This window comes from Misgurnus anguillicaudatus, chromosome 14 (genome assembly GCF_027580225.2).
Source record: "Misgurnus anguillicaudatus chromosome 14, ASM2758022v2, whole genome shotgun sequence".
Classification (NCBI taxonomy): Eukaryota; Metazoa; Chordata; class Actinopteri; order Cypriniformes; family Cobitidae; genus Misgurnus; species Misgurnus anguillicaudatus.
The window spans coordinates 22,472,520-22,500,017 of NC_073350.2; the positions used below are offsets into that span (position 1 = coordinate 22,472,520).

Sequence of the window (27,498 nt, forward strand, 5' to 3'; positions counted from 1 at the left end):
AAGTATTACTGGCCACTAGCTGCCAGTAACTTACTGTAGATTTTACATTTATTTTATTTACTGGCAACAGTTTGTTCAAAGTTAAATGAACATAAAACATTTTTAGTCTTTATCTTCTACAGTACCTTACTGGCAACCAGCTGCATAATGACAGCAACATTTTTACAGTGTATTGAAGTTGGGTTTGGATGTCATTTTATATGTTACAGAAAGTAGTTCTAACCCCAAACCCACATGAAAATGGTAAGAAAATAGGAAAAACAATTGAGTAACCAATACGTGAAACTGACACGAAAAAGCAAGTCGGAGATCTGTGATAATGACACGGATAAATGAGCAAAATATTCCGTGACTATAACATGGAAATTCGTGAGATCAGGTTGTCCTAATGAATTTATAAGAAAACTGATGTAAAAACTAACTTTACAATATTTTAAAATTCGTGTATGTTTTGATAATCATTCTGAATCTGATCTCTAACAAATTTCCTTTACAAAAATGCAATTATTTCGGCTTTTTGCTCAAAATGTGTATTTTTGAAAAAATCTACCAATATTTAGGAGGTTATAAATTGAGAACAAATGAAGATATGAAAGTTTTTTTGTTTTCATTTTGTTTTTTTGAGAGCAGAGGGTCTGTTCTTTCATTTGATATATTTGTATGTTTAAATATGTATAGAAGAAAAGTTTCCTGGAAGGAATTTTGTTAAACTTGTGAAAATCACAAAAAATGCTGGCGGGCAACTTTATTAAAAACGGTGGCGGGGAATGAGTTAGAGATATTTTATATGAATATTAAAAGAATATTTTAAATTATTTCACATTTCATCTGGGCTCTTATTGACTAAAGTCATCTATTTCAAAATAATATTTTAAAATAAAATGTTAGTTTTCTAATAACCGCAATTATCTGTTTGGCACAATTACATTTTTGTCTATGAAAGTCATTTCAAGCATTTAACCATACACCTTCAGATTAAACATTTCAGTCAAAAGGTCTACATAAATCTTACATAAAAGGTCATGGGTTTGAACCCAGGGAACACACAAAATAATAAAGATACCTTGTAATGCACTGCAAGACGCTTTGGATAAAAGCGTCTGTCAAATGCATAATTGTAAATATTCAAAATTTTTGACAGGTAGTGCATATACATACATAAATATGTGACTGGTTGACTCAATAAACTGGTGTCTCATTTGTGGATTTTGAAGTAACTAATTAAAACTAAAATCATCTATCCATTTGGAAAAAACAATTTAATATCTCAATGAGAACAATGCATTTTACATTTGTGAGGGATATTGTTTATAATCACAAAACACGGTCAACATTCCATTCCCAAAATATATCTCAATGCAGGACAGCAAAGACATACTGCAAAATGGAAATTTTGAAAAGTTTCTTTAAGAGTTCCTTGCTTAAAAACCATTTCAAGCGTTCAGATCTTGTTCAGATCCCTGTTCTCAATGTCCAGGTTGTGAAGTGGAAATGACACGGCAGAGACAGGCTTAGGAGTGAAGGGGATTACGCTGTCCAAAAGCAGAAAACGCATCAGTTCAAAGCTTGCCAGGAGGTAGACCACTAAAGATTTTAAGTCCAGTTAGATGTTCTATTAAAGCGTGGGCCTTATCCATTTTATAAAAATGAGAAACAATAAAAACAAACGGTTTGTGTAATGCTTGAGTGGTAAAGAGAGTGCTTATAACGGTGCGAACAAGCGAATTATATTAAAATGACACATTAACTGGGTCTTAATAGACTGGAAGCAAACTTCTGAGATGGCCTCAGGCTGTGACTCATATAGATCATATCAATGAAAACTAATGCTAATTTTAAACAGTGTGTCATCACATTGTATAAAAATTGCTTCAAATCACTTTCACAAATCTGATTTTCATCAAAGGCAAATTAGCCTAAATAAAGTGCTTTTAATTAGAAACGAGCAACCTGATTGATCAGATTACTAATACGCAAACAATGACATAATTTGGGTATCATTAATGGCACTTACAAACGATTCGATTCATATTCATGCAAGTGCAGAAGACAATTCTTCATGTGCAGTTGTAGGTTTAGTGTAATTTTAATGGCCAGCAGCCCTGCTGTGAATGCTGTAGATTACAAAAGGTACAAAGAAATGAAATCGAAAATGGCTTAAGGTTTTGGCTGGTGCAGGTGAAGACAGAACACCTTACGTACAGCAAACAAATCTCCTGTTCACTCCGACTGTATCAAACAGCTGAATTCATAGACTATAACAAAAACAAAACGACAACAACAAAGTAAAACTCTCAAATGATGAGAGCCTCAGTATGATAAACATTCCCTGTGGAGGATTATATTTACTTAAATATACATACATATATATATATATACTCTTCTTCAAATAATTTCTCTCAGTTAAAGAGGAGCAGGTCAAAACGGAGCCATGGAGAAAGATCGGTCCGGTCATACTGTATACAGAGCGCAGGCATTAGAAGGCAGAACCTCACAGGCTCATTAGACTTGGAAAAAGCAACTGGTAAATGATTGCCTCTTGCAACACCTAACAAAACCAGGTCAACATTTATAAATCAAATATGATTTTTTTATTAATTATATTCTTTAGTCCATTTTGGGGTTGGGGTTAGACGTCAAAAGGCTTCTTTGTAAAAGTGCGCTGAGAAGACATTTCCAAGGGGCCAACACAAGCAGAGAAAAACTCCTGGTCCCCCTGAACATTCAGGCCCTGATCAAGTTAATCCATGTTAGGATACACTTCCCAGTCCAGTCGCTTACTTAAGCAGTCCTTTACAGTACGTTGATATCTACCTGGCTAACTTTAATGACTCCTGAAATACACAAAGAAGAAAAAACAAAATCAAACATACAAATATCTTCCAATTTACACGGGTCTGTAACAACCTGAGGGTGAGTAAATAATGACATAAAAATGAAAATTAAGGAAACAATCCTTTTAACGTTCACATATGTATTTTATTGTTCCAATTATATGTGTGCGGTTAAGCATATGCAAACATTGCCTAGAACGCATTACCTCAGTCTGGCCTGGATCATGATTTAAGGGGTCTTCAGTCTTCACTTCTGAAGGAGCTGAAGCACTAGCCATTTGGGCACTGCGCGTGACTGGCCCACCCATCCTTTCCCGTGTCCTCGTTGAAAAACGCTCCTCCTTCTTTGTCGGTGGCGTTTTCATGACAGCCTCCTTCACAACAACAGTTTCCTTCACGACGGCATCTTTCGGTCCACGTTGGATTTTCGACAGCGGTTGTGTCGAAGGGTCATCATTAAGCGCAGGAGTTATTGATGTTTGTGGTTCGTTGCTCTTTTTGCCTTTTTTACTTTGCGGTGCAGCGTTGTCTGTCAAAGCTGGCCTCTTGGTCCGTACCTGAGGTGATTTTCCTTTATTCGCTGGTTTGACTTCAATCTCCGCTGGCTCTGAGCTCCGGGCTCTCGTTTTTCCCAAAGCCTTTCCGCCCGGTCCAGAGCCCGTCTCTTGTTTGATTTCGGAGTCGGTGGCCCTGCTTCGGAGTTTCATGTTTTTGTCTTGAGGCATCAGGGCTCCTTTTTTCAACTTTTTTGCAACAGGCCTCAGTGGACAGCTGCATGCGATGTGCTTAGCGAGGCTGGCTGGGTATGTGAACTCTCTGCTACAGTGTGGGCACATGTGGATCCCGTGGGTCTCTTCATCCTTGACCTGGATTGTCGATTTCTTTGCAGAAGCGGCCGACTTGTTCTTCTGAAATATGGCTTTCTGGACCAGTTGGTTTTTCTTTTTATTCAGAGCTGTTAACTTTGTTTTGGAGGAGATGTCTTGGTTGAAGTTTAGCCTTTTAGGCTGACCCATTCTGCGGAACGCATTCTGTCCAGCAGCAGCTACAGTGGTAGAAAGCACACCGTTGGGAGACTGCTTCACAATTTGTTTGAGAGGTATAGGATTCTTTTTTGGGGTGTAACGCTTTTTATCGCTAGCATTGGCGCAAACTAATATGTGTTTGTGTAGCTCAGGCATGTTGTCGAAGCCGTTTCCACATTTCGTGCACCGAATTGCAGTGCTAAATGTTTGGGGGATGTTGTGTGTAGTGAAATTAGTCGCAGAGGCGACTGAGCCATCAGGTGATCGGTTGTGGTAAGGAAAAGGCGGAGGCTTAAAGCTGGGGTAGTGTTGATTGATTCCAAGCCGAACATCTGGACCTTTCGGTTTACCAGCCTCAGATGCCATAATCTTTATTGTAGTGTACAGTTCTTCTGTCGGGTCCTCGTGACCATTTTCTGCTTCTTCTTCTGTTTTCTTAGTGTCATTATTGTCATGTTCCTCCAAGGAATCCTGAGAGGGGGGTTCAGTGGTTGAGTCAGCAACTGTGTCAACTGTATTTGCCTGAGCAGGATCTGTGTAATTCTGAGGTCTGAGCTTTCCATTTTCAACGGCGGTGTGAGTGCACGCCTGACTTGGATGTAGGTCACTTTGATGCTGATGGAGATTGCAGAGGAAGGCAAACTCCTTTGAGCAAACGGAGCACACATAAATTCTTCCAACCCCATGGAGGGTGGAACGATGCTCGAGAAGAGCGGCAGCGTTACCAAATAACTGCACGCAAAACTCGCACTTAAAAGGCCACTCGGATGCGTGCGCTATTATGTGGCCGCTAAGGTCTTTGATAGAGCGAAACGGCTCTTTGCAGACATTACATACAAAACTCTTAACAAACGTCTCCCTCTCTGGTGTATCAGCTTCATCATAACTTGTAGCTGGGGTTCCAGGTGATGCAGAAACTTCATCTCCAATTGCTTTTTCATCAACTGGCTCCTCTTTACTATCTGTATCCTCTTCAACATTATCAAACACTGTTTTTCCAGAAGGCTGTGATTCACTGGGAAAGGTGGGTGATGGGGAATCCTTTATAGGAGTTGATTGTACTGAAGAATGAGAAGACTTTGATTGGTGTTGCCCTTCTGTTTTAATATTGAGGTCTTGAGGGAAAGTTCCTTCACAGGAACGACTTTGGCTGGTTTCACAGGCAGTGTCCTGCTCTACGTGAGAAGAATTAGCTTGATCTGCATTTCGTTTAGTATCATGAGTTGAGCCTTCAAGTAGTGTTTCAGACTTTGAAGCTGAATCTGCTTTACAATGTCTTTCTGTATCCTGAGGCAATGCAGAAATTGCAGGGTCTAACTGCTCAGCAGTTTGGTCCAATTCATTGGGATTTAATGCATCATGATATGAATCTGTTAATGTAGCTCCATTTGACACTTCCTCCAAACTATCGTCAACAGGCTTGGGGGACAGTTTTGGAGATAACACAGGAAACGGAGAATGTAATGGGGTGTCTGACATCCGTGCGTGATGCGAAGATAAAGGTGAAGCAGTGGGTAGGACAGGTGGAGGCGGTGTAGATGATGTTACACTAGAAGATGATGGAGAAGAAGGATTAATAGTCATAGGGGTCAACGAAGGAGGAGAGGTCGATTCACAAGGAAGGCGCTCTGAACCAGGACTAGATGGGTCGAGACACGCGGCACTCTCAGAAGGCGATAAAGCATCAGGACTATCAAGTGTGTTTGAGCCCTCTTCACCAGGAGAGCTTAGATCAGCATAATTATTCATCAACACTTTCTCCAAAATGCTAGTATTGGGTTTCTTCCTCTTTACATGTGGCTGAACGACTGAGCTCGTTTTCACATCGGGGTCAACATCACTTTTTCGAGTCATACTTAAATCTAGCACAGCCTCTCCAGTACTTTTGCTTACAGTGCTCTCTCTACTAAAAGAATTCGAAAGGTCAAGTGGCTGCTGATTACAAGAATTCCCCCCGCTTCTGGAAGGAGACCAGTCTTTTCCTGTTAGGTTCATGGCTTCATCATGGTCTTTGCTGGATGGACTCCAGGCTGCGGTCACGCAATGGCTTTCGATCTTTGGCACCTTCAGCGGACACGGTGCGTTGGTTGCATTGTTTGCGCTATCGTTTCTTTGCGAAGGGCTATTCTGTAAGGTTGTGGGAGGTGATGCAGTTCTTCTTTTAAACCGACCCTGAACAGCAGGCAGTGACGTTACAGAAAGTGGGGTGGTCAATCTATGGCTATCTGTAATCAGACCAATGGCTGGTTTTTGACCGTCCGGAGCCTGCAGTAGTTGCTTAAGTTTTGGAGAAAGATAAACAGTTTTCTCTTTTTGAAAAGCTTCCGTTGATTGGGAGAAAATGTTTCCAACCAGCAAAGGTGATTGAGAGGAAGGGGAGGACATGGAGGATGAGGAAGACGCAGTTTCTGTCTCCACTTTCACAGCCGGTAGCAATGGCGGCGTAGCTGTTCGTCTTTTCGAAACTGACTGAGCTGCACAAGAAACTGACTGAGTCCGTGTTTCAACTTTAAGAGCGTGACCAATTCGTTTTGGATTCATAAGAAGAGCGTCAAGCCCAAACAACGCTGCAGTGCTTGAATCAACCTCTATGACTTCACAGTTGCTAACTGTGTTTGTAGATGTGATCTTTCCATCTATGTAATGGCTGAGGTTTTCAGAAATGTTGTTAGAGATATCCACCATACACTCCTCTCTCTCACCCTCATCTTCTGTATCCACACTGGGGACATAAATAGGTGGGGGACTGGCACTTGGTGACTCTTCCTGGAGCAAAACAGGCTGCCCTTGTACATGCTGCTGCTGCTGCTGATGTTGTTGTTGTTGTTGGGACGAGCTGTCTTGCAGAAGCATACCTTTCCTCCGAACGCCTTTTGGCATTAGATGGCGCTCGTGGATTCTGCGCTGGTGCCTGCGCATATTGGTGTGTGTGCCGAAAGCCTTGTTACAGTACTTGCAAGGATGAAGCTCTTTCGACTCTCCGTTCTCTTCCAATATTAAAGGTCGGTATGAATCGGCACCAGGCTCTTTTTTCAAACTGTCCGAGCTTTGCTGCGGTGGACCGTTATGTGGGCTTGTAACAACTGCGTGGCTTGGAGAGGACACACTGCTGGAAGTAGCAGATTCATTAGGTGTAGAAGGACTGTGGAGAAACGCCGTTCCGGTGAGCGATCCAGGCCTATTTAAAGTTTTACTTCCATTCTCATGCCTTCGTTCATGTCGACGCCTGCCTACCTGAGAGCCAAAGGGCTTTGTACAGTACCTGCACTTAAAAGTATGTGTTTGATGGTTTGAAGTAGTGTGAATGTGAGCGTGACGCTCCAGGCCCTGTTTGGTGGAGAAATGACGTTCGCAGTGCTGACAGGGGTACCCCGTTCCTCCCTGGGTGTCATCCTCAAAATCTCCTTCTGCCTCCAACTCAGGATTCGCTAATGAGGATCCACACTCTGTATCACATAGTGGACTCTCAGAGAATTCTTCGGCAGGGCTCCCCGAATGGACCTGCAGGTCAGACCTTTCGTTCCCATCACCTGACTCTGCCTCAGAGGGTTCTGGATGAGGGCTGTCATTTGATTGTGACCGCTGCCCTTCAGCCTCTGCATTGTCCTCTTCCAACTGTTCAGTTTGGTCCATTTCTGGAGACTGGGCTTGATTTTGCCCCTCTGCGGAGGATGACTGGGAAGGCGGATTCTCCTGTTGTAATTCTGTGGGTGATGAGGTTCTTTCCTCTCCATTAAGCCCTGAACGACAAGAAATACATGTTTAAAATACTGTCCACTATAAAGAACTGAGCAGTAAAGCTAATCATTTTCTTTTAAAAACCGTATCCTTATGTTCCAGTAGGTCTCTGATATTAATAAAAATATTGTGATGTGAGCTAAGCACATACTTATAACAGTATAAATCCATCACCAGAGGGTTTTTACCTTCCTCTGTGTCCTGCATGTCTGTGGCTGAAGATTCAGTAACACTCAATTTCTTTGGTTCACAGAATCCACCCAAATCAGCCAGCCTGTTTTTTTCCGACAGCTTCCTCCTTGCTGGAAAAACGCAGCAGACGATTCTTATTAAAATGAGACTACGTTTAACAATGTTTAAAGTCAAGTCAACAAAAAGGAATCATTATGGAGACCTCAAATAAATATTTCAAGTCATGATACCTTTTAAAACTTAAAATATTCAACTCCTCTATTATTCAGCAGTAATTGTAACAAACTGAAAACTATCAAACATAACAATATTTGCAAGAACATCTTGTACACGAACTAGAATAAGGAGCTACACCTGCAAGAGCCGAAAGAAAACTCGTATGCCATGACCTTCTTTTCCAAGCTTGCTTTTCACCACAAAACCAGACTGACTACTATGCAGCTTTGTGTGTGACACACGAATCAAGAAAATACCTGTTCTACCCTTCAGAAGAAAAACATTTTATATCCAGCAACCATCATAAAATGTACAGGACACTTGTTACATCTAGTGGGGTTTTTTTAGGTTCATGTTAAGTGCAAAATAACAGCATGACATTAAGCTTACAGTAAATTTGATACAAGTTACAATTTTTGTACAAAGATTACAGATTTGAAATGTCCCAAGAGGGTAAAAACAACTATCAGCTGCTGTCCTTGTGACAAGGTCATCTGGGAGCATCTTATAAAACCAGACACATACTAGGTCATCCGAATACACTTGTACAATACTAACTGCTTAACATGCACATACTATTCTCCTCCAGTAGTCTATTCTATTTACCATTTCAAGTTGATAAATGCATTTCAATGTGCATCAATTTTGTATTCATCACCACAAAACAGTTTGTAGCTCGTCCCATACTACCTTGCAGGTATTTGCTAAAAATAATGCGTTACCATTTGGATTTTGTTTAACAAAAAGAATAAAACTGAATCAACTTCTACATTAGACAAAATAAACAAGTGGTTGTGTACGAGATCACCCTGCCAAGACCTTGCCACTGACAAGGTGAAAAGAGAGAAACGTTCCAGACAGAATGAAACGTTGGCTTCGAAAAAAGGTCAGAGCTTTGTCAAAACAAATCACTGTCCATATTTAGCTTAAATTTTTATATACAGGCATTCATTTGAAGCAGGGGGGATTTAACCAAAGTCACTACAATGGCCTGACATCTGTTTCAACAAATTTAAGTCAATGCCACACATTTTTGCCTAATCTGTCACAAGCTTGATGCTTCAGTAAGGTTAAAAACTAATTGCAGACTTAATATATCATGTTATTCAAATTTTATATTTTCTATGTGTATAAACTTTAATATTTTCTATGTGTTGTTTTTGCTTGTTATATAAATAAACTTTGTTTAAAGAACTTTGTTGTTATTTATTCTAAGCGGAGTTTACCAGAAGTTACGTGTGGACCACGACAGCCACTTATTTATGCTGTTACTGCTGAAACCGTCTTTACAGGCTGCTTTGATGTAAATAAAATGTAAATCGTAAAATATTTCCTATTCTTATTTCAAGACATCCATCCCTAAATAATATTACATATACATAAACTATGCAAAACTTTGTTTTACTCTTGTAAAAATTGCATAAAATCTTTCGAAAATTTATTAAGTGCAGAGATCAACAAATGCTATCCCTTTTATCAAAAGAGGCAAGTTTGGGTCTTGAATCCGTCCTTACCAACCGTATTAAAAATTCACCCATCTTTAAATAACCCAGCCAACCAACCACAAATCAGCAAATACGTTTATTAAACAATATCCAAGGTTATAATTATTAACTCAACTTGCTAACTTGATCAAAAAGACACACAAATGGTCGATAAACAAATCCTATAACAAGTCAACAGTTTATGAAAAACTGCATTAAACAAGCTCATAGCTTTGATAGATGAGACGTTGTGTGTTTATTTTCTCTCTCAGGTCTCTTTTAAACTGAGGAGGGTCTGGAAGGTCATTTCTGTCAGACATGGGCTGTGGCTCAAACCGAGTGAGCTGCCTACCTAGGCGGCGTTATTTGTGCATCATACGCTCAAACGAATCAAATGTTCCGAATCGAGCTGTCAAAGATGCTCAAAAATGTCGTCTAGGTGGGCATCTTTACTTGATTTTAACACACACCCATAAGAGGCAGTTTCTGCGAGGCGAGTCACTGACCTGTCCATCAACATGAGCAAAACTGCGCTATTTTTTGCTCTATCCTGGGCTGTTTTGTTTTTAACAAAGCTGTATAAAACAAATCGTAGTATTTCCCACCCCCTTGATTCATTTTTAATAACAATCTTCGTTTGAAACAACCGATTAGCCAGGTGGCTAACTAGCTAGTCTAAGCTAACGACTGCCGAACCCGTACAAACAGCTCAAGCAGATATTTTCGGATATAAATAAGATACTTATAGACAAAATGCTCGATGTGAGCAAAATATGATATTGTGTTTAACAATACCTCGTTTCGCTCTGGGCGAACTCTTCTTGTTCAGACTGCTAGTCCTTTCTTCCTCTAATGCAGCTGCTATCTCAGGATTGTCTTCCCCATTGTACCACACGAGAAGTTCTTCGTCCGGTCCGATTGGCTGACAGGGAGGACAAGGACCAATCAGAGTCGAGCTTTTTAGCACGCCATAAGAGGAAATCATATCTAGGCCTTGTCAGGCATTTAGGGAAAGACCCTCATTTCAAGCAGCATGTAAATATTATAACTCTTTACCTGACGTTAAAATGCGTTGTTGAGCTACAATAAAGTGTAGAAATCATATTTAAATAAGAGGTATCATGTGCATAACGTGTTTAAAGAAGGTTTATGGAAATTCAAGCTCACTTAAATATGCATTAATGTGCATACAAATGCAAACCAAGAGAAATGTATTTAAAAAAAAAAAAACACACACAAGCATACTATTATAAGTATTGCATAAATTGACAAAAACTATTTGCAGTCACTGTTAATGTTTTTCTGGTATAACACAATTCTTTGTAATAATTTTTATTATTTTAAATTCATTTTTATTCTTTTCATGTCAAATTTAATGTCATAACATTAAATAATTGTTTTAAATTAATCACTCTTTTCCGTCTGGTAGATCATTGCGCTAGCAATGCAAAGGTTATGGATTTGAGCCCAGGGAATATACTTATTACGGGGTGGTTTCCCGGACAGAGATTATCTTAAACCAGGACTAGGTCTTAGTTTAATTAGGAAATATAACTGTTTTAACAAACATGCTTTACTTAAAACATTACATGTGTGCATTTTGAGGCAAAACAAAGGGCACTGATGTATTTTAAGACAGTGGTTCTCAAACTGGGGGCCGCGACATGGTGCCAGGGGGGCCCCAGTTTTATGACATTTCATAAAACACATGAATTTAACATGAATTCTGTGTAATTAAACCTAAAATAAAATAAGGCTACTAACCAACAGCACTACTTTGTATACTTTAATATGTTTTGTCTTATTAAAGGTTATGTTTTAGAACAAATTTGTTATAAAAAAAATTTGGGGGGCCGCGAAGGAATGCACCATATACAAGGGGGGCTGCACGCTAAAAAAGTTTGAGAACCACTGTTTTAAGATATGTCAGTGCAAGTTGTTATCAGTTTGGACAGCTCTTACATTTATTTTCGTTAAGGACTTGTTGTCTAATCTCTGTCCAGGAAACCGCCTGTAAATGTATAACTTTATGGATTATAAAAAGCTTGGATAAACAGCATCTGCAAAATTATTTTTCATCCAAAAAGTGTGCATTTTATTATCTCTTTAAAAACATGTTAAAAGATAATTTAATCAAATGCATTTTAACTGAGGTCATTAAAGTTATCCTACCCTTAACACTTTGTAGTAAATAGCTCGGTTGATTTCCAGAGGAAATAGGTTTTGTTCTTGAGAGGAGCGTGCCCAGTTCACATAGCGCAACCAATTTCCCTTCATTGGATCTGTGGCATCCACGCACATCCATCCCCAGGCTGGAAAATACACCTGATAATAATAATAATAATAATAATAATAATAATAATAATAATAATAATAATAATAATAATAATAATAATAATAATAATAATAATAATAATAATAATATGGAATATGATGGTTTAATTCTAGACAAAATTTTATGTTTATTATTATTAGCCTGAATTTAAGTAGCTTGCCTAATTGGAAATTTATGACCAACCTCCCACATGTAAACATTGCTGGTCACTTGAGATCTCTTCTTTCGTTCCCCTACAAATGGTCCGAATCTTTTGCCTTTAGGTATTAGTCTTGATGCCCAGACACCTGCGGAGAGACAAGACAAGCATTTAAAAAAATATTACGTCTACAGTGGAGACATTTCTGAGGTATGGTATTAATACATTTCTTAAAGCATTTTTTTTTACCTTAAAGTACCCCTTTTAAAGTGATTATAATACCAATATGGGCAAACTGGGTTCAACAAAATGTAAAATTGGCTAAAGGCGAGTAGTTAGCATTCCTGTATGTAACACAAACTATACTGTCTTTCTACTTCCTTGTTGTTTTCATTAGTAAAAAGTCTTTTTTGTCCTATATTTATATGCTTTTTCGAACTGATCCATATTAAGTTATCTCTAAAAACTAAAAATTTAAGCATCCAGTATTAAACATTTACAGTATTGTGTTCTAAGGCATCAAATTGTACTTAAAGGATTAGTCAATTTTCGAATAAATTATGTTTTTTGAGGAAAACATTCCAGGATTTTTCTAATTTTAATGGACTTTAATGGACACCAACACGTAACCGTTTTAATGCAGTTTAAAATTGCAGTTTCAAAGGACTAAACAATCCCAAACGAAGCAAAAGTGTCTTATCTAGCGCAATGATTGTCATTTTTGAAAAATATCCACTTTTAAATCACGACTTCTCGTCCATCTTCGGTCCTGTGACAAGCCAGCACGACCTCACGTAATTGCGTAATGACGTCGAAAGGTCACGTGTTATATATATGAAATGCGCATTTGCGGACCATTTTAAACAATAAACTGACACAAAGACATTAATTAGTATCATTCGACATACAACAACGTCGGAACGGTCCTCTTTCTCCAACGTCTGTTTCGCAAATGTCATCCGTGACCTCTTGACGTGATGTACTGCGTGAGGTGTCATATGACCGGAGATAGACGAGAAGTTGTGGTTTAAAAGTGCATATTTTTTATTTTTCTTGTCAAAAATGACAATCGTTTCGCTAGATAAGACCTTTATGCCTCGTTTGAGATCGTTTAGAGTCCTTTAAAACTGCAATTTTAAACTGCAGTAAAACTGTTACGTGTTGGGGTCCATTAACTCCATTAAAATGAGAAAAATCTGGAATGTTTTCCTCAAAAAACATAATTTGTTCTTGAATGAACAAAGAAAGACATCAATATTTTGGATGACGTGGTGGTGAGTAAATTATCTGGATTTTTAAAAAAAGAAAATTTACTAATCCTTTAAAGGCACAATAGGGCTTGGGCGCCGCGTTGCATTCTGGGACGTCGCGGCCATGTTGGTGGCCTCGCGAATGTAAACATACAGCAAGTTGAACGAGGAGAAGCGGCGGAGTTGGGAGAATTAAAAGAAAGAAAAAAGATGTTAAAATCCGGAAAAGGATGTGGAATTTACTGGGATACGTTAAACAGGGAAGCAGGGACCGGTATGTGGACAAAATCGGAACGGTTAGGATCCATATGAAAAAAGAGTTAATAAAGAGCCTTTTAAGATAACAGCGTGGTTGTTGTGAGAGCACGATTTCACACCAATCTGTAAGCAAAGTCACGTATGGCCTAGCTTCACATGTAGCTTAGTTAATGCAGCAGTTTTTGCTGTTAGCAGAGGAATAGCAACAGAAATATGAATGTTGAAATGTTCCCGTATTTTGGGCGAGTAAACCGGGACAGTTCCCTTATGTTCAATGTTGACTTAAGCTATATAAATTAATATTCAGATGTTATACTTCACTGTCGTATATATAAATGTCATTTATATGTCATGTATACACATTACTGAGGGGTTGAGGTTAATGTTTGGTTTCCGATATTGAATATAACATAATGAAGTTTTCTGTAATCTGTCATTTTTAATGTAAATTACTTTTAATGTGTTACTTTATTATTAATACAGCAACGGTTTACCATGGTTGAAAAATAACGACAAATTAATTAAATTAAGACACACAATTGAGAGAAAGTATGTCTATAAACAGAGCGCAGCATGGAGCGCAGCAGTAAAGGAGGCAACCAACATGGCCGCCACGACAAGTAATGACGTCACGACGCCCAAGCCCTATATGCAAGTTTTTTGCATTAAAATATCCGAAACCTACTAGCACAGTGTTATATATTTGTTTCTCATGTATTTACATTATCCCAAATGTCTTTAATGTTTGAATTCAGAGAATCCGCCATTTTAAAAACCTCTGCACCCGTTCATAGGATCGCTTGTTATTGGCTATATTTCCGGGCTGACCTCGGTTTCCATTTTTGCTTCCATAGAAAGCATACATCTGTTTGACTGCGCAGAACCATCAGCCTATGACATTAAAGTACCTCAACAGCATTTCGAAAGCAGTAAAATTGATGTTTAGACTTTACAGATTGAAACAGAAGTAATGCAAGTATTTCACTTACATTTTTTAGAACTAATTTAAGAAATTTGAAAGTACAGTAGTAAAAAACACATTACAATGTGTAATGTTAAAGCAAAAGAACTTTTTTTAGGAAAACAAAACTTATACTGTGCTACAAAAATATTTTACTACCCACCCATGCAGCAAAATACATTTCTAATTTTAAATCCCATATGACAAATTTATTTTTTGCCTGAATATATTTTAAATATATGCTAAATACAAGTAAAATTTTACTGAAATATATTTAATTTCAACCTTTTTAAAATGTTTACAGGTTCGTAACATAAACTAAGTATTTCTTTCAATGTGACGTGAATATATTTCCTTGGATTGAAATATATGGAGAGCTAAATATATATTTTTTTATTCCAAAATATATTTCAGCAAATATATTTTTTGGCCATTTTTTGTATATTTTGAAATATCTTTTAAAATATATGTTTGCAGGCACATATGATCTTGTACTCAGGTTATAAGTCACATAACACTAACTTCAACAGAGTCGTATACAAATATTTTCTGTGCTGTTACTTACCAATACGATTCGGGTTGACAGCTGATGGTCCCAGCTTCATGCTGTTTGGCAGTCCTTTCCAAACATGAGCTGGGATGTCATCCAAGGTTTCATATGCTTCTTGAGGCAAAGCCATTACAACCTCGATAAATAAATAAACACTTCTTTTACTTTACAGTCTCTTTTATGTGGCCAGAGCTCATAGTACCTGCTTTTACAGCAGAATCATTATTTTATATGTTTAATGTTTAAAGCATTTCTACGTTAGAAGACTTTTTTGCCATACCTGGATAGCGGATATCTAACTCGACTGAACCTTGAGCCCCCTTAGAGCTTACAAAGTTCATGGATTCTGTAAAACAGGAAAATAAGACTGGTCTTTTTTACCATATAGGACTAAGTACAGTACAAAAAGTCCTCCATGTGTAGGAAGCAGGATGGGGCATGTTAAATCTCAAAAGACAGAGAGAATGGAATGACAGTAGTTTGACAGTGTGCTTGAAACAGCATATACTCTTTTCAGTACACTTAAAAAATAAGTTCACTATAATTCATAGTTATGAAAATTCTCTAATAATTTAATTTACGAGACCTCATGCCATCTAGCTGTATATGACTATAAACACAAACTAGATATATATATTATATATAATATCGCATCTATCTTCCAATTCATGATTTTACATTTCCTTTGGTGTGTAATTGTGTATTAGTACATGTTAACGATATGTACAAGGTACAAACCCCAAAGTAAATGATGACGCGAGTTATCGTCTCCAACGTAAATCTCTTTTCTGACTACAACAAACACACAGATTGTAGGCAACAGTTTACTTCCTGGGATTGGTGATGTAGACAAGAACGACATTATTATAATTCCTCCCGTAACACCTGTTAGCAACCGAATCTTTCAAACATGGTAAGGATCGTCACATTTCCGGCTGACGTCAGAGGTATTCAGGCCAATCACAATGTACAGATTAGCTGGCCAATCAGGGACACAGAGCTTTTCAGATGGATGAGCTTTGTACTAAATCGATGCGTTTGAGGAAAGCAGTATATCTGGAGCTACAATGTACGGTATGTAGAAAATAATGTGTTTTTTGAACCATAAACCATGCAAACATTATACCAAATACACAAAACAAAATTGTTTTTTAGTACAGTAGATAACATTGACTCTTAATGGTTCTTGCATGCCTTGCGACTATTTATAATATGCGTATATCGTCACAAGACGCACAAGAACTAATAAGAGTTAATATTATCTACAGTACTGTGCAAAAGTATTAAGGGGATCACACACCGGCGCCGCGCAGCTCAGCTGTGACTCAAGGGGGTCGCACACCAACCGTGCAGTTCAGCGTCGCGCCGCATCAAGTCGCATATAGGACAACTCGGAGGTATCGTAAACCGAAAGTGCACATTAAATAGCGCGAGCTTCGTCAGATAGTGTCTACTTCAAAATATACGTTAGCAGCCAATGTTAATCGTTAATGATTTGGGACAAATATAAATGTTATTTAATGTTTAACTGTGTGAGTGGTGCTGTGTGGCGCGACAGGGATTTGAGCAACTTCCTGAGTCACAGCTGGGCGGCGCGGACAGGCGCCACCTGGCGGCGCCGGTGTGCATATACTCATAGAAAACAATGTTCGATTTTTTTAGACTGGCACTGCGTGGCGCTGAGCTGCATGGCCGGTGTGCAATGCCTTTGGAGTTGTCCTAGACGCGAATTCAATTCAACTTTATTTATTCAATTCAACTTTATTTCGCCATGTATACAAATACTAGGAATTTGGTTCGGTATTCTCCATGCAGGCAACACACAGTACAACATACAACATGCAAATGAATTTAAGTTAAGAGTCATTTAGAAGGGCTATCACACGGCGTGACGCTGAGCTGCGTGGCAGGTTTGCGACCCCCTTTAGGCCACCACCACTAGACTTGTTGTTTTAGAAGTTTTAATGTCCATCCATATTTATTTTTCAATCTATTTTATTAAGATACAAACAGAAAATACAGGAAATATGTACAAAGAATAAAATTAAATTTTCAGGACTAAATGTCTTCTTTTAGGCATCGTCTGTGTTTAGTGTGACCTCTCTTGGCACTAAACACATCTTGAGCGTTTTTGAGCAGAATGAAGTAAAAAGATTAGAAATTAGGAATTCAAATTAGAAATTAGGATTTAATTTTATTTAGGTTTAAGAGATCCTGCAGTTTCCTGCTATTGCACAAGTGGAAGGGGAGTTTACCCTAAAAACTTGACACATCAGTTTACAATTTTTATACAGTTTTTAATACTATATACACATTTCCTGTATTTTTCTGGATGTATTCTATTAAAGAGACTGATAAACAATTATATATGATCACTATAACATTGCAAAAACAACAAATCTAATTGTGGAATGGTGATCTAAGACTTTTGCACAGTACTGTATACGTGCAACCATATTTGAACTTTCCATTTAAAAAAAAGCTTGAAAAATATCCCTCAGACATACTGTTTAACTTCAAAAGACATTTAAGCAATTCCATGCAAATGTCAATCTTACCATGAAAAAAATTTTAACTAATAATTAGGGATGCACCAAATATTTGGCCACCAGAAATTTTTCAATAAAACACTTTTATCACCGAAACCATACGGCCAAAATGTTGTGATGACGCAAACAGAAACCGTGACCTGTGATTTATCCAATTGCAATGCCTTGATTTTAAGTTAGTACACAGTCATAGCCATAAATGCAATGCTACTAATAATTGGCTTAATTTCTTTCGGTTTTTGGTTTCGACCAAGAATTTTCATTTCGGTGCATCCCTACAAATAATGGCATTCATGATGTCTGGACTCTTTCAATAGAGGTTTATGAAAACATACTATAAACAGTACCATTCAATGTATGGGTAATAAAAATACTATCTGATATTTTCATTTTTGTCAAAAAATGTGACATCCAAAATGCTGTATATTTAATATATTTAGTTGAATTACCCTCATTGAGTTTCTAATATCAAAGAGTAATGAGCTAATAATATGTGTGGTTAAACCATACAAGCTATGTGATGATAGTAACAAGCCAGACAGATAACAGCCACTTCTCATTACACAAGTTTAAGGATAGTGACAGTCTCTTATTACCAGAGGCCTTACTATCATTACAAGATATGTGTTATTAACTCAGCTTTATGCCAAACCACAAGGTTAAACAAACCGCCTGTGAGAAAAACACTACCTGTATATAATACATACAGGCTTCTCTTCTGAAAATCCCACAGTTCCCTGCAAATATAATCCATCTTGTTATTATAGGTCATCAGAGAATTATTTTGGTGTAGAAACAGTGAAATAACAAGAGCTGGCTGGATGGCAAGCAGAACACTATCATCAGGTTTGGATGACAGGTACAGAAAAGAAGAGGAAACTGACACACGGGGGGCTTTGACGTGACGCAATTACATAAGTCTAGAGATCCGAGACAGATTCTCAACTTCCACTGCCGTTCAAATAGACACAACAAAACAGAAAGTGGGTGAAAACAAGTTTGGGAAATTAGGCTGTGTTAACACGACAATGATGGAGTGAAAAAACAAAATGTTTTTTTTTTTTTGCATTTATGCCAAATTTCACATACACATGACAGCAGCGTCAAAACTAAATTTCCTGTTTTAATTATGGCAGGTCAGTAGATGGCTTCGTTACCACGTAAAGAAACACTGCAAGCCTGCGCACCTACACTCTAAAAACAAACGGTGCTATATAGCACCAAAAGTGGTTCTTTGCTCGTAATCATAGAAGAACCGTTTTTAGTGCCATATAGCACCGGTGAAGCACCTGTGTAGAACCATAAAGTGCTATGTAGAACCAAATGTGGTGCTATAGTGGTGCTATATGGCACCTATATGGTTCTACACAGGTGCTTCACCGGTGCTATATGGCACTAAAAACGGTTCTTCTATGGTTACGATTCAAATCAATAGTTTTTGTGCTATATAGCACCGTTTGTTTTTTTAGAGTGTATGCATTCGTCTACAGAGCGATATATACAAACAAATAAGACGGCGAAAGCATTGAGCAGTTTAGCTTAGAGATAATATGAGGTAGGTTTATTACTGTTGGTAAACTTTGTTGGAGAAGCATTAATAAACTCGTGCAGCACAAACACATGGTCCTGTTGGACATCTTTGTTGTTTTGGTTACTCGCGAATGCCTAGTCTGAATTAACACGTGCATCACGGTTATCAGAGATTTGTGCTCTTCCAGATAAAAGGTACAAGTGTTGTACCTTTTTGTCACTGGGATGGTACCTTTTTAAAAGGTCCTAATATGTACCATTTACCTTTGAAGTACTGTATGTACCTCTAGTACCAGGTGTACCTTAGCGATACAAAATATACCTTATAAAACGTCCCGTTCTTCATTCTGATTGGTTGAAACGCGTTCTAAGCCATGATAAAATACCCCAGTAACCCTACGGTTCAGACCGCATTACATAAGTATCACTGCGCCACTGTTGCTGCGTACTGATTTATGAAAATAAACACCACAGTCTTTAATCATATTTTTAATTTTTCTACAGTTGCACAATTAATGGCGATATCCAGATAAATGGCAATAAATATTGTTGAGTCATCTCATCAATAAAGAGAAAAAGCTTCTCTTTATTGTAACATCAAATCCATATTTCCGCTATTATCCACTGGGTGGGGATCTTACCAAACTTAAACACTGACGCATTCACTCAACACTAAAAACACCATGTAAGTTTTGATAATGGCTCTGAATCTGATCTCTTACAAAAGTTCTTCACAAAAATGGAATTATCTCCGCTTTAAGCTGAAAGTTTGAGAGGTGATAAGAGAACAAATGAAAGTAGGATGAAATGTTTTTGTTTGTTTGTTTGTTTGTTTGTTTGAAAGCGGAGGATCTGTTCTTTCATTTGATATGTTTATTTATAAAACGGTTAATTCCAATCCTTGATTCTGATTGGTCAATAGGTGTGCTTTATTCATGATAAAACACTGCTATGACCGCTTCACCCAACGGTTCTGTTTATCACTGCGCCCTTAGCAACACCCTTAGCAACTAAACATATCGGTTTGTTGTTTTTATTTGAGCTTTCATGCATATTACACATTGGAACACATTTTTGTTCATGGTCAGGGACTATTTTTTCTAGCGGAAGGAATGCTTTTTATTGATTTAACTTCATGAAAGTTGCACAAATATTTGTTTTACTTTAATATTGTGTGGTAACCGTTTTATAAAAGCAATAAGGTACTTGAGGCAATTTACAACAGCCTCTCGTACCTTATTGCTAACGTAAAGAAGAACATTTTTTGTAAGGAATTAAACTAAAACTGGGTGGACGGGCTTCCAAGCATATTTGATCATCACTTTAACAGTTGCATGATATAAATGTTAAAGTATAATTAGATGAATGTTGATTTATGAAAATACACACTACAGTCTTTAATAATTTTTTCATTGTGTCTTTGCTGCGTCTGTGTTGCTTGAGAACTGTGCTCTGTTGCAGACACACTTGATTCTGAGGAACTACTTTGTTTGGCGGAAGAGAATTCCTACTAATATAATTACAACTTATTTGTGTTCATTTTATAAAATCCTGCTATGCATATGAAGTAACCGTTTTATAAAAGCAATAAGCCCCGCAAAGCAGTAGTGTTACAGTGCATTTCATAACAGCTTTGAGTCGTGCCTAACAACGCCCCTTAGCCGTTATAAAATGCGCTGGTAACCCACTGCTTCGCGGGGCTTATTGCTTTATTTTAGGTACAAAAGTGTACTTTTTTAAAAGCTTCACTCCAGTAACAAATTTTGTACCTTCATGTACCTTTTTCTGAAGTGTGTTATGGTTTACACAGAGACGACAAGGTGTCCTTATCAAAAACTTGCACGTTTTCAGGACCCCAAAACACTGTCATGGTGTAAACTAACAACCAAACCTCATAAAAACTTTCCCATTTACAACTAAAATCGTTGGCCCCTAAAAGATAACATTTTTTACTTATTTCAGGTTTTTGGGGATACTGTGGATGCTTGCTAACATAACTCAAGTTTAAAGTCACTTGAATTACATGTTACATGTTCTTGTGATCATCTTGGTGTTTTGTTCTTGTGAACCTTTGGAATTAAAAGTGCATGCTTAAATGCTTAAAATTTAGTTTTGCAGGCAAAAAAATATTATTTATTAATACTATGGGCCTGTTGAATGCTTTATTCTGATTGGAGAAATGTGGGTGTTGATTATTTTTCTGTAAACCGCACACCTAACCTTTTAAATGTCTTAAAAATAGGCACCAGAGCAATGTTTATGGTAACCGTGGTATAAGAGGAATAATTGACTCCAGTCTTTAAATTATTTGAAAACGCCAATTATTTGGCGTCTTGCCACATAACCACCTTGGGTGTGCATTATTTTCGAATAGTTTAACGACCCTTCGTCCATTATTCTTTACATATATATTTAACTCTTTCGCCGCCAGCATTTTTTTTTAAAGTTGCCAGCCAGCGTTTTCATGATTTTCACAAAAGTTTAATGCCTTCCAGAAAATGTTCTTCTTTAAATATATAAACATACAATATACCAAATGAAAGAACAGACACTCTGCTTTCAAACAAAAAAACGTTTCATCCTACCTTCAGTAGTTCTTTTGTAATCAGCTTTTGAATATGGGTAAATTTCTGCAAAAACACCACATTTTGAGCAAAAAGCTGAGATAATTCCATTTTTGTGACTTTTCATAGAGATCCCATTCAGAGCGATCTTTAAAACAGACTTTTTTGGTCACAATGAAAGAAAATAATGCTGACTTAAAGGGATAGTTCGGCCAAAAACGATATTAAACCCATGATTTACTCACCCCCAAGCTGTCCGAGTTGCATATGTCCATCGTTTTTCAGACAAACACATTTTCGGATATTTTAGAAAATATTTTAGATCTTTCTGTTGATTAAATGTAATGTTACGGGGTCCAGCAATAGTCCACGACCTTCAAGTCCAAAAAAAGTGTGTCCATCCTTCACAAATTAAATCCAAACGGATCCAGGATGATAAACAAAGGTCTTCTGTGGGTAATCCGTGCGGTGTTGTTGTAGAAATATCCATATTTAAAATGTTATTAACGTTTTGGAGTGATGCGCATTCAGGATGAGAGCTTACGCAGCGTACAGAGTTTCTCTGCTGCTGCTCTGTGCCCCCGCCCTCCGAATTTGTCATACGTCACTAAGAAAAGTGCGTACACTACGCTAATACTCTCTCCTGAGTCTAAGATGGCGGCGCTACCGGAAGGTAGTTTATAACGTTAATAACATTTTAAATATGGATATTTCTACAACAACACCGCACGGATTACCCTCAGAAGACCTTTGTTTATCATCCTGGAGCCGTTTGGATTTAATTTGTGAAGGATGGACGCACTTTTTTGGACTTGAAGGTCGTGGACTATTGCTGGACCCCGCAACATTACATTTAATGAACAGAAATATCTAAAATATTTTCTAAAATATCCGAAAATGTGTTTGTCTGAAAAACGATGGACATATGCAACTCGGACAGCTTGGGGGTGAGTAAATCATGGGTTTAATATCGTTTTTGGCCGAACTATCCCTTTAAATAATAAAGAGAAAGCAGTCAATAGAGGCCATCATAGATGAGAACTCCTTCAGTATTTTCTAGTGTTGTAGTCAAGACCACCTAAACCGAGACCAAGTCATGACCAAGACCAGTGCAAGTCACTGCATTAAAACACTTATAATAAAATGTGGAATATGCATATGATTAGGCACTTCTTGTCTGTGTGTGTGCGCGCGCATGTGTGTATGTGTGCCATCAGATAAGTTTATAAAATAATCAAAAGCATTGCAGATATGTGGGAATTTATCTTTGTCTAAGCAAATAAAAGTGAACAAACACCAAAGAGCTGAAATCAACTTAACCATTTAATCTGAACTGTCTTTCCATGGCTTGCCATCCACTTAACACAATGCAGGTGTTTTTAGTAATAAAATTTGAAAAAACTGTCATTGGGAGAAACTTAAACAATACCAACATCATATGCCAAACCTGAATAAACTGCATAAAATTAATGATAAAAAATAAATTTGTGATGTGCACTGCAAAAAATAATTTTCAAGAGAAAAATGTTCTAGTCTAGTTTTTAGAGCAAAAAAACAAAACAAATTTAAGTGATTTTGTGAATAAAACAAGCAAAAAAAATCTGCCAATGGGGTAAGAAAAAAATCTTGAACCTTTTTCTTAACCACCAAATTCAAGAAAAATTCAAGATTAAATTGCTTACACCATTGGCAGATTTTTTTTTGCTTGTTTTATGCACAAAATCATAAAAAACAATATTTTTGCTCTAAAAACTAGACTTATTTTCTTGGGTTGTTTTGTTCATCAAGAAAAAGCATCTTAAATTTAAGAATTTTTAGATATTTTTTACTGAAAACAAGACAAAAATACTAAGAATTTTTTTCCTTGAAAATATTTTTTTGCAGTGTGCACCAGCTTTGGTCTTGACCAGTCTTGAAATAAAATTTCGAGTCCTCTTTGTCTGAGACCGAGACGAGACGGAGTAAAAATGTGGTCGATTCCAAGACGAGACCAACACCTTTAAAAAGTGGTCTTGAGACCGGTCTTGAGACCAATACTGGTCTCGAGAACTACAACACTAGTAGTTTCAAAGAGCACCTATTTCATTGCTAAAAACAATGATATTTTGTGTATTTGGTATAATACAATGTGTTTGCGTGGTTTATGGTTAAAAAAACACATTATTTCCACAACTGTACATTTTTATAGCTCCAGATTTCACCCTCTTCCTGAAACGCACAGATTTGAAAAGCTCTGTGTCACTGATTGGCGCGCTAATCTGTACGTTGTGATTGGACTAAATACCTCTGACGTCAGCCAGAAATGTGACGCTCCTTACCATGTTTGAAAGATACAGTTGCTAACAGGAATTATGATAATGTCTGTCTTGTCTACATCACCAATCTCAGGAAGTAAACTGTGATTAACATGAACTAATACACACTTAAGGGCTCGTTGTAGTTGTGCGTAGGTCCTACGGCGTAGGTTCCGCATCAGTTTTCATTTATACTTTTTGAGTTATCGTCCGCATCGACGTGCAAACACATGCGCAGACCGCTGGTAGGCAGTATACACGCGTGTAACCACAGTAGCAGCGCGAACGTCAAAGAAGCAGCTTAGCAAGTTAACCCACAAATGAAGAAGAAACAGCAACTTTTGAGACTTTTTATAATTTGAGAAGACCAGCAATGATGGAAGTAAATAAACAGCGACTTTTGTTGCAGTTTGAGGTAAATCACTCCTCAACTTGGCTCATCTTTGTTTTCACCGTCACAAACGGAAATACCTATAACGCAGTTTTTTAACCTGACGGGGGGGTTCTGGTGGACCAATCACAGCGCTTGTGGTCCACGTAGATCTGACGTGCTGTTAAAAATTTTGCGAGGCGCACGTCAGGCTATGCACAGATAACCTACGGCGTAGAGCTTACGCACGACTATAAATCGGGCTTTACACACCAAAGGAAATTTAAAAACGTGAATCGGACAATAGGTGCTCTTTAAAAGATATCTCAGAGTGAGACCTCAAGATGGTTGATAAAATGCAAGTTCAACTATATTTTGGTATATTTCTTTAGTAGCAACATAATTCACAAAGTTTCATTTGTGTTATTTAATAGTTTTAATGAGTTTACTATTGTTCTAAAATGTGGAAAATTTTAATGAATGAGTAAATTACCCTTTAGAATGGTAGTGTGAATCATTTAAATCCCAGTAGTGAATGAAAACAATGTGGTTTATAATTTACAAAAGTCTACACAGAGCCAAAGACTTTTCTCTCAATTACTGTAGTGATTAGCAATGTACTTTCTCTCATGATAAAAAATGACTGGGGTGCAGCAGTGGTCTCCTCTAGAGAAGGCATTGTTCCTTTTTATGTTTTTGTGGATTCACATTAACATGAAAAACTTTATTTTAACCACCCTTCGTAGCATCAGTATGATCTCCAAGTTCACTCCAAAAGAAAAGAGCAATGATGACACCCCCATTTCCTTTGCTGTACTGAGTGCTGTACAATAATGACAAAATGTTTTTATTTTACGTCACAAAACTACACGTAAACAAAAACAACAACATGCTTCATTGAGATGCTGTGGGGTAAATAAAGCAAAAGCTGAATGAGAAATATCACTGTGCTCATCTTTGTTATTAACAGACGGTGGCGACGGGACAAAGAAGGAAGGCGTTTTAGCACCCACAGCAGCACATGATGCTTTAACAACAGCTAAAAGTTTACCAAATCTTAAAAGAAACACTGGCAAAAAACTTACACACGATTTGCAAAAGCGTTTTGATTCACAGATGCGAAATACTCTCCATATGATCATTATAATCAGCTTAAAAACAATAACGCGTAAAACAAGTGCGCTTTGTATGCAAATAATCCCTCAAATAGATATGTTGGTTAAATTATTACCATGGAAACCATATGATGGTAATAGTAAATAATCCAGTTTAGTAGTTTATTCGTGCAGAGATGTTCACAACCCGACTTTTACGCAAACAAACACACATCGCGCTTAAAAGACTATTTTAGCTGAAGGAATCATAAATAAGAAATAAAAAGTTTTGCAAATGTTTTACAGAGCCCTCTTGTTGGTCTGTGGGCTGACAGGACAAACACGTTGTATTGTTATCATCAATACGAGCACACTTAAGTCCACAAACCCAATGCAACTCTATCGCACGAGCAAGGTGCTTTCCTCAGTAAGCTACTGCGGTGCAAATGTTTGATTGAAATAAAAAAAAAATGTGTGCACGGGTTTGCTTCAACACTTACCTATTGTTTTCACCGGCAGTTTTGGGTCTACCTGATTTCCAGTATGTTGAAAATGGCGGATGAGCACTAGAGCTTACCCAATGTAACTGCTCAGTCGGGTCGCAGCAGAATTGGGAGAGGCACGCAAGCATCACGATGGGCATGCCAATTGGTGAAAATGGGCTGGCGAAGACGACCGGGCCATTGCAAATCACATTATTTAAAATATCATGTTATTGCGGAAACGTGAACGTAATTGAACTGTGACTTCGCACAGCTTATAATAAACGTTAATGGTTGATTAATGATGCGCTTTACTTGAGCATACTGTGCAAGATGGGTAGTATATAATGGTCAATACTCTGCAATATTTATGAAAGAAAAAATACAAAGAACCCACCCAGAATATTTTTATATATAATTTTACTGACTATCAAATCATTAACATAATCAATAATGTTATTAATTAAACATGTGCAGATTTTTTGCTATTCTTATTGTACATTTTGATTTTTCAAAGAATTCCAACTTTCCTAAAGTTTGTCTTAAAGGGGACATATCATGAAAATCTGATTTTTTCATGTTTAAGTGCTTTAATTGGGTCCCAGTACTTCTATAAACCTAGAAAATGTAAAAAAGATCAACCCAGTAACTTAGTTTGGGTAAACCATTTTCTGCAAGCATGTGAAAAAATATGTGATTGAAATGTGGCTCCCCTTGTGATGTCAAAAGGGGATAATACAGCCCTTTAATCTGCACTATCCAACCATGAAACTGCCATTTAGTGCAGAGATCAACTAATTTGCATTTAAAATGACACACGCAAAAACGACACACATTTTTTGCTCACACCTACAAAGTGGCAATTTTAACATGTTATAATAAATTATCTATATGGTACTTTGAGCTAAAACTTCACATATGTACTATGGGGACACCAAAGATTCATTTGACATCTTAAAAAAAGTCTTGTGAAATGTCCACCTTAAAAAAATTCTGATGTAAAGCTGATTTTGTACATAAACCTTTATGTTTATTTTATTGACTATGAACATTTGACTTTTCTCTAAACATAATTAGTATTTAAAGTTATCAAATGTAATGTGTAAAATTTAATTGAAAATAGATGCATTTTCAAAGAGTATAAGGGTGCAGTGTAGGCCTATACTTAAAAAAAAGCTTTTGATCATAAGGAAACCATTTTTAGAGATATAGCACCTCTGTCGAACCATAAGTGGTGCTAAAGCATGAATATAACACAATATGGTTCTACACAGGATACATTGGTGCTGTTTAGCACTAAAAAAATGTTCTCCTATGATCAGCCAGTGAACCACTTTTAGTGATATTTAGCACAGTGATTCTCAAACTTTTCGGCGTGCAACCCTCCTTGTGTATGGTGCATCCCTTCGTGGCCCCCCAAAGAAAATGTATGACATAAAACATTGTAAAACTTAAAATTTAAATGAAACAAAACTAAATATTAAATTAAGCAATGTAGTGCTGTTGGTTAGTAGCCTTATTTTTCCGAGGTTTAATCACACAGAATTTATAAATTATTTCTATTTTAATAACTTATTTAAAAAAAAAAATAACATAGGATGTTTTTATAAGGAAAATATTTTATTTTATAAGA

At 37.3% G+C, this 27,498-nt stretch overlaps 1 protein-coding gene across 1 annotated transcript; it reads right to left on the reverse strand.

The window, feature by feature from the left end:
• Positions 1-1,240: 1,240 nt before the first annotated feature.
• prdm2b (PR domain containing 2, with ZNF domain b) lies at positions 1,241-26,022 on the reverse strand. Its single transcript, XM_055183706.2, has 9 exons — positions 25,884-26,022; positions 15,263-15,328; positions 14,998-15,118; positions 12,008-12,111; positions 11,662-11,814; positions 10,285-10,411; positions 7,786-7,899; positions 3,041-7,599; positions 1,241-2,834 (listed from the first exon to the last, which is right to left on the reverse strand). Exons 3-9 carry the CDS (start codon positions 15,110-15,112, stop codon positions 2,811-2,813), a joined length of 5,196 nt encoding a protein of 1,731 aa, XP_055039681.2. The 5' UTR covers positions 15,113-15,118; positions 15,263-15,328; positions 25,884-26,022; the 3' UTR covers positions 1,241-2,810.
• Between the last annotated feature and the right edge of the window lie 1,476 nt (positions 26,023-27,498).

Excerpts from the sequence above, each read along its gene's own strand:
- prdm2b (XM_055183706.2), bottom strand. The coding sequence starts at position 15,112 with ATGGCTTTGCCTCAAGAAGCATATGAAACCTTGGATGACATCCCAGCT. Across the intron at positions 10,412-11,661 it reads TTTACTACAAAGTGTTAAGG|CCAATCGGACCGGACGAAGA; the intron begins GTAGGATAACTT and ends CCTCCCTGTCAG. Across the intron at positions 7,900-10,284 it reads TTCGCCCAGAGCGAAACGAG|CAAGGAGGAAGCTGTCGGAA; the intron begins GTATTGTTAAAC and ends GCGTTTTTCCAG.